Here is a 6612-nt window from a genome sequence, read left to right as displayed (position 1 = left end):
GGTCTCTGCGCCTGGCTGGGCGGTGGCAGCAGAGATGGCGGAAGGGGAGTGGAGGAAACGGTCCCCCTGCCTGGTCCTGATACTGGCCGCTGCCTGGTGAGCCCCTGCCAGGGCCGGGCTGAGTTAGCAGGGACTCCAGAGGCCGGCCTGTGGGGCCGAGCAGACCTGGCTTGCGGCGGCTCCGGCCTTGACCAAAGCCACACGGCTGACCAGCAGCAGAGCCAGAACGCATGCACCGGCCGCCAGGGCCTCCACACGGCGGGGCCTGTGGGCTCCGTGTGCCCTCTGTCCCGACTGCAGGTGAAGCCAGAGGTCCTCAGCCACCCGGAGCAGTTCTCTCTGATCTACTCGGCACACCCCTTCATCGTGCCTGGCGGGCGCTTCGTGGAGTTCTACTACTGGTGAGCAGCCAGGCCTGCAGGGCGGGAGTCGGGGAGCCCGGGGCCAGCGGGCTGTCCCGAGCAGAGGGGGGCACCCTGACTGGCCCGGGTGCACAGGCCGGTGCGCGAGCTGTCCGTTTCCCCAGGGACTCCTATTGGGTGATGGAGGGGCTGCTCCTCTCTGAGATGCCCGGGACGGTGAAGGGCATGCTGCAGAACTTCCTGGACCTGGTGTGGATGTAAGGGGGGGCGGCCCCCTCAAGGCTGGGGCGGAGAAGGGGGTGCCAAGGGCTTGGCGTTGGATTGGCGTTGGATTGGCCTTGGCCTTCGCCGCTGGGCAGACGCACCTGAGCCCGCGTCCTTCCTGGCAGCTACGGACACGTCCCCAACGGGGCCCGCGTGTATTACCTGCAGCGGAGCCAGTCCCCCCTCCTGACTCTCATGATGGACCGCTACGTGACCCACACCAACGACACCGCCTTCCTCCGGTGGGCCCCCCAGCCCCCCTGCTGCCCCGCAGGCCGCCCTACCTGGGACCTCCCAGGGTGCGACTGAGGGGCCGTGCCTGGGCTGAGGCGGTGCCTGGCTCCACCCCAGGGACAACATCGGGACCCTAGCCTTGGAATTGGACTTCTGGATGGAGAACAGGAGCATCTCTGTGAGCTCGGGTGGGAAGAGCTACGTCCTGAACCACTATGCTGTCCCTTATGGGGGACCCAGGTAAGGAGCCGCCTGCCAACCTCTCGGTCTCTCGTTATTCACTCTGGTCTGAGGGCCATGACTTAGCCCCGCCTCTCGGATGCTGATGAGGGAGTGGGTGCCTGTGTTGTCAGAAAAGAAGTGCCAGTGGGAGCCATGGGAGCAGGGTGGCCCCCCGTGGGCACAGGTGTCTCCCCGCTCCGTCCTCCCCTAGGCTGCATAACGACCACAGGAAGGCTGCAGAGGAAACTTGCCCTGAGGTATTGGGGACGCAGTAGCTGCATCCCTACTCTCCTGGGCCATCCCTGGGACAGGAGAGGCCCCAGAGGACAAAGACAGCAGACAGGACACCGCCAGGGCTGGGGGCTGGGGCTCTGTCCGGGCAAGAGGAGAGGGGTTGCTGGCAGAGTGAGGACACAGAGGAGGACGGCAGACCAGGAAGACCACCATGGGGGCTTTGCTTCTTTGCAGCTTGGCCAGCAGCTTGGCCACCAGCCTGCATCGCAGCCCCCCCCCCCCCCCCCCCCCCCCGTCCTCCCAAGGTGAGACCCACCTGCTGGCCAAGGCCTGAGGCCCCTCCCTCTCCTCTCCTGCTCAAACCACCCCTCTGGGGATCAAAAACACCTCTCTCTCTGTGTCTCTGTCTCTCTCTCTTTAACCCCGAGTTGCCTGAAAGATGTGCATGGTTGGGCTGGGGCTGAGTCACGAGGGCCGCCTGCATACACGGGAGGGTGGGGGCCGACTCCTGAGTGCTGGCTCTCAGATTTTGCACGTTTCTATATTTCTGCACATGGCAGCAATTTTGCAGAAAGGGTGAAGAGAGTACATCTGGGTCTGGCACCAGCCTGCTGCAGCTGTCTGTGGCTGCCTCTGCCCACCCAGGGCAGCCTCACATTCTCACTTCAACCACTGGGACTTCCGCTCCCCGTGGGAACAGGGCCCGGGGTCAGGGGCTCCCGCTGCGCCCAGCCTATTGGGCATCTCCCTGCCCGTCCAGGAGTTCCACAAACACAGCCTGGTGTCAGCAACATTCAGATGCTCCCAGGTGACCGCAGCTCACGGCCCTGGGAGCAATGGGGTTAGCAATGTTTGTAAATGTCCACGAGAGATGTTTTCAATCATAACTGGGTCCCAGGAGACCCTGACTGCAGACTCGGCTATGCCATTCCAGGCTTTGTGTCCTGGGCAACTCACTCTATCATCCTAGGCCGCTGGTATAGAAATTGGAGGCTCTGTTCTCCATTAGGGGTTGCAAACTCAAACTCTAGTAACACAAATGTGCAGAAATACGTGGGGATAAGGGAACAACAGTACAAGAGCACCATCTTGGGGAGTGAGGAGGACTACGGTGAGCTGGACGTGCTTTCCTGTGTGAAGGTCTCCACTGCAGAAGATGGTTGACCTAAAGCAATGCGGGCTCCTTATTTGCTAGATCTCCTGATTTTTCCAAAGGTAGAAACCCCTATTTTGATGCGAAATATCCCAATTTTTAAATGTCTCAGTGTCCTAAATTCTGATGGGGAGTGGTGAGGAGGAGACCTGACCATACTATGCCCCCCCCCACCCGCCCCGTTCTCCCCCAAGCATTCGGGGCCCTTCCCTCCAGTCAGACCTCAGCCTGCATTGTTGACTCTGGACTATCAGTGCCCCTTTACCTTTACGTACTCTGAACATGGTTGAAACCCTCTATATAGAAGGAACTCTTAGAAATCATCATAATATAATACTGATAATTTAAAAAAAAGGAATGGGGCACCTGGGTGGCTCAGTCGTTAAGCGTCTGCCTTCGGCTCAGGTCATGATCCCAGGGTCCTGGGATCGAGCCCCACATCGGGCTCTCCCTGCTAAGCAGGAAGCCTGCTTCTCCCTCTCCCACTCCCCCTGCTTGTGTTCTCTCTCTTGCTGTGTCTCTCTCTGTCAAATAAATAAAAAAAATAAATAAAAATAAAAAAGAAGAAGGAATAAAAAAGTAAAAAATAATATTGTCATACTTAGAAAAAAGCTATAGAATAATTATGGATGGTGGATAAACATAATGCTCTGATCGTTCTTCTCCGGATCCGGATGGGGCCTCCGCCCATGAGAATGCAGCTCCTGGCTGATCTCGGGGTATCTGTGCCTTGACCTTCTTGGATGCCCTCACTTAAGTCCTACCACTTAGCTCGTCTTAACACATTTACAAGCAGGTGCATCATTGGTGGGGAAACAACACTTTAAAATATTCAGCTTTGGTTTTGCAGTGAGGCTGCAGGCTGTGTGGGGGAAGGAGTGAGAGGGGACCTTGAGAGATGGCTTAGCCTTTTCTTAGTCCTCTGTAATCCAGCTCTGGGGCCCAGACTTACAGCCCCACTGAATAGGGGCCCTGTGGCTACTTACTGGACTCACCAAACTTGGGAGGCAGCTGGCGGGGGGTGGGGGGTTCCTCTCTGCCCTGAATCCAAAGTATTTCTTTGAGGGAGAACAGTACGAGTTCCCGTCTCAGTATCTATTCTTGGGGTAGTGGTGTGACCAGCTCTTTTTTAAAAGTTGATTTCCCAGGCTCCCCTGCAATTAAGAGTGGCCAAGGACGCAATTCTGACCAATGAGAGGCAAGTGGAGGTTACTGGAAGAGGCTCCGTGAGAGGTGAAAGACTCAGCTGGCTTTGCCCTTTGCCCTTCCCCTTCCTGCCCGCCTGCCTTGAGCACAGATGAAGTCCTAGGAATGGCAGAAGCCACCTTGCAATGGTGAGGCAATGAACCTGAGGCTGAAAACCACATGCTTGAGATGGCAGAGCAGAAAGTTGGAGACAGACCGGGTTGCCCGCGGCACCTTCGAGTCATGTTATATGAGGAAAACAAACCCCTTAGTTGTTCAAGCCACTGGTTTTCAGTTTTTTGTCACTTCTGGCTGGACAGAGTCTCAACCAGGTCCTTCTGCTGAGGCCTTCCAGTGAGGGCACATTCCTTCATTCCCATCACATGTCCAAGCATGTTCTAATGGCCCAACAGTACTGTGGGGCTCTGCCTGTCTGGCCTAAGCTCAGGTGTGAGGAGCAGGCCAATCCATCCGTCTGTCTGTCTGTCTCCGTACCTACCTACCTGGATACATATATCCATACATCTTCCTCCCAGCCTTGTCTCCCAGAATCAGCTCCAGACCCCTGGACTTCTCATCAGCGTGCGTGCAAATGATTCCTGGAGACTCTGAGAGCAGGGAGTCCGGCATGGGGTGTGACTGCCAGCCGGAAAGTAACATGGCCAGCTTCTGGGGTGCTGGTGAGGTTCCATTTCCTGCCCCGATGACCAGCTGTTTGCTTTACAACCATCTGTACGGTCGCAGAGGCATTTTCCGCCCTTTCCTGTACTGTGTGTCAGTTTATTAGAAAATCATTTGGAAGCTTAAGCGAGAGTCAGGCAGCCTGCTTGGCGTGCCCCACTGGGTTACAGGAGGAGAAGGGGCCTGTGGCGGCCAGCGCTGGGACTGTAGCAGCGGCCTCCTGCCCGAGCAGCACTCGCTGCCGCCCCGCCGGAGCTCTCAGAATAGCGGCCCACCTGCAGATAAGCAGTTTCTATTGTGGTGAGGAGTTAAGAAAACAAAAGGGCAGGCGGGGAACACGTGGGTCTGTAACACGACAGCCCTCCCCAGCTGTGCAAGACTGCCGCCTCGAACACCGCCCACTCCTGGCCTCGCTGGCCGCCGCCTGCCAGCCGGGGGGGCCTCGGGCACCTGCACCCCGGCACGGAGCCCGGCGCTGCAGGGGGGGCGTGGGGGGAGCCCCCACCCCCGGCCCTCCCGTCTGGGGCGGCAGACTGAGGCCACCTCCCAGCCTGCTTCTGCCACATCTGGTGTGCACATCCTGGAGTGCGGCAACTCATGTCAACTCTTTGAGCCTCGGTTTCTTCGTCTGTGAAGCGGGAATGGTATCTTTTTGAGAGGCTGTTGTAACAATTAGAGACGATGTGTTTTAGGCATGCAGGTGGTGGGGAGGGGGGGTCCTCATGGGTGGAGCCGCCCCAGTTAACTCCCTCCCAGCAGCTCAAGGCTGGGAGAATGACTTCCCTCACTCCCCCGTGCAGGCCTCATGTGGCAGAGCCCACAAACTTTCCCCAGCGCTCCAGAGAAGGTGCGTTTAAGGCCAGGCCTCCACTGGCGGAGCCGCCTGTCAGTCAGTCACCACGAGGCTGCTCTACCGGCCGCCTTCATGCTCTGAACCCTGCATGACACAGATCTGTGGCCTGAAGTAGGACAGCCGGCAACCCCCTGAGCTTTACTTCCAAGGATAACGGGGGTCAGAGAAGCCAAGATCAGCATCAAGGCAGGCCTCTCAGCCACAAAGTAAGACTGTGCCTGCGCGGGAGTCCAGGTGAACCCCTTGGCTCCGCTATCTGCGTGGCAATGAAGGGGGGCAAGAGGGACTGCTCAGAGCAAGCCCCTCCACAGAGGCCTTCGGCTCAGCACAGCGGGGGAGACCCTTGTCCGAAACGTGGGGGTTCATCACAGTTGACATGTCTGTCTCAGGCTCGTGTGGGAAGGTTCTCATCATTCCTCATGGGGAAGGAGTGGTCTTTGGCAGGCGCTGCTGAACAGCCTCGTCAGTGTGGAAATCAACTCCAGACCCCCCGCCTTGTTCGCTGAGAGCCCCTCACACAGTGAAGCTGGCAGGGCGGGAGACTGCCCGCCCGAGAGTAACCCTTCCCCATTTCCCCACGGAAGGCAGCCTTCTTGCCCTTAACTCACACACGAGGCAGGTTTGGTAGCTTGGATTCCTCAGGTGGTTTCTCTGTGCTCCCACTGCCGGGGATTCTTGCAAGAAGGATGTGCTTTGGTCAGCCTGGAGAGGGTGGGCCTGGAACTTCCAGGCTCTGCTCCAGACTCGGCAAATAAGTGGAGGCTGCTCAGGTGACGTGAGGAGGGTGGATGCTTATTCTTAGGGTCAGGGCTCCAAAGAAGCCATTGACATGCGTGGTGCAGACAGGGCTGCCGAGTGACTCCTACTTACCAGGCGTACAGGATATCTTGTTCATTCAGATTATGCAGAACTCAAAGCATATTAAAAATTTTAGAGTAGGGGTGCCTGGGTGGCTCAGACAGTTAAGCGTCTGCCTTCTGCTCTGGTTATCTCAGGGTCCTGGGATCGAGTCCTGTGTCAGCCTCCCTGCTCGGCGGGGAGCCTGCTTCTCCCTCGGCTTCTGCCTGCCATTCCCCTGCTTGTGCTCTCTGTCAAATAAATAAAATTGTTGGTATATATATATATATATATTTTAAATTTAGAGTATATTGGGGCACCTGGGTGGCTTCATCGATTGAGTGTCCAACTCTTGGCTTTGGCTCAGGTCATGAACTCGGGGTCATGAGACTGAGCTCCAGGTAGGGCTCTGCACTCAGCAGGGAGTCTGCTTGAAGATTCTCTTTCCCTCTCCCTCTGCTCCTCCCCCCACCTCTAAAAAATAAATAAATCTTTAAAAAATTTTTAGAGTATAATGATGAGACACATGTATGCCTAACACCTAGCTTGTCCTATTTTCTTCATAATTTGTTTTTAGAATGGAAACA

At 57.0% G+C, this 6612-nt stretch overlaps 1 protein-coding gene across 1 annotated transcript; it reads left to right on the top strand.

Moving 5' to 3' along the window:
* Nucleotides 1-542: 542 nt before the first annotated feature.
* Nucleotides 543-1104, top strand: LOC148162686 (trehalase-like). Its single transcript, XM_088018063.1, has 3 exons — nucleotides 543-619; nucleotides 752-868; nucleotides 978-1104. The coding sequence occupies exons 1-3, from the start codon at nucleotides 543-545 to the stop codon at nucleotides 1102-1104; spliced, it is 321 nt and encodes a 106-aa protein (XP_087874189.1).
* The last annotated feature ends 5508 nt before the right edge of the window (nucleotides 1105-6612 follow it).

The sequence above is a fragment of the Eumetopias jubatus genome, unplaced genomic scaffold (assembly GCF_037043125.1).
Source record: "Eumetopias jubatus isolate StellerSeaLion01/CBP00866 unplaced genomic scaffold, mEumJub1_p1.0 scaffold_13, whole genome shotgun sequence".
Taxonomy (NCBI): domain Eukaryota; kingdom Metazoa; phylum Chordata; class Mammalia; order Carnivora; family Otariidae; genus Eumetopias; species Eumetopias jubatus.
This window is presented reverse-complemented; position numbering and strand designations above follow the sequence as displayed.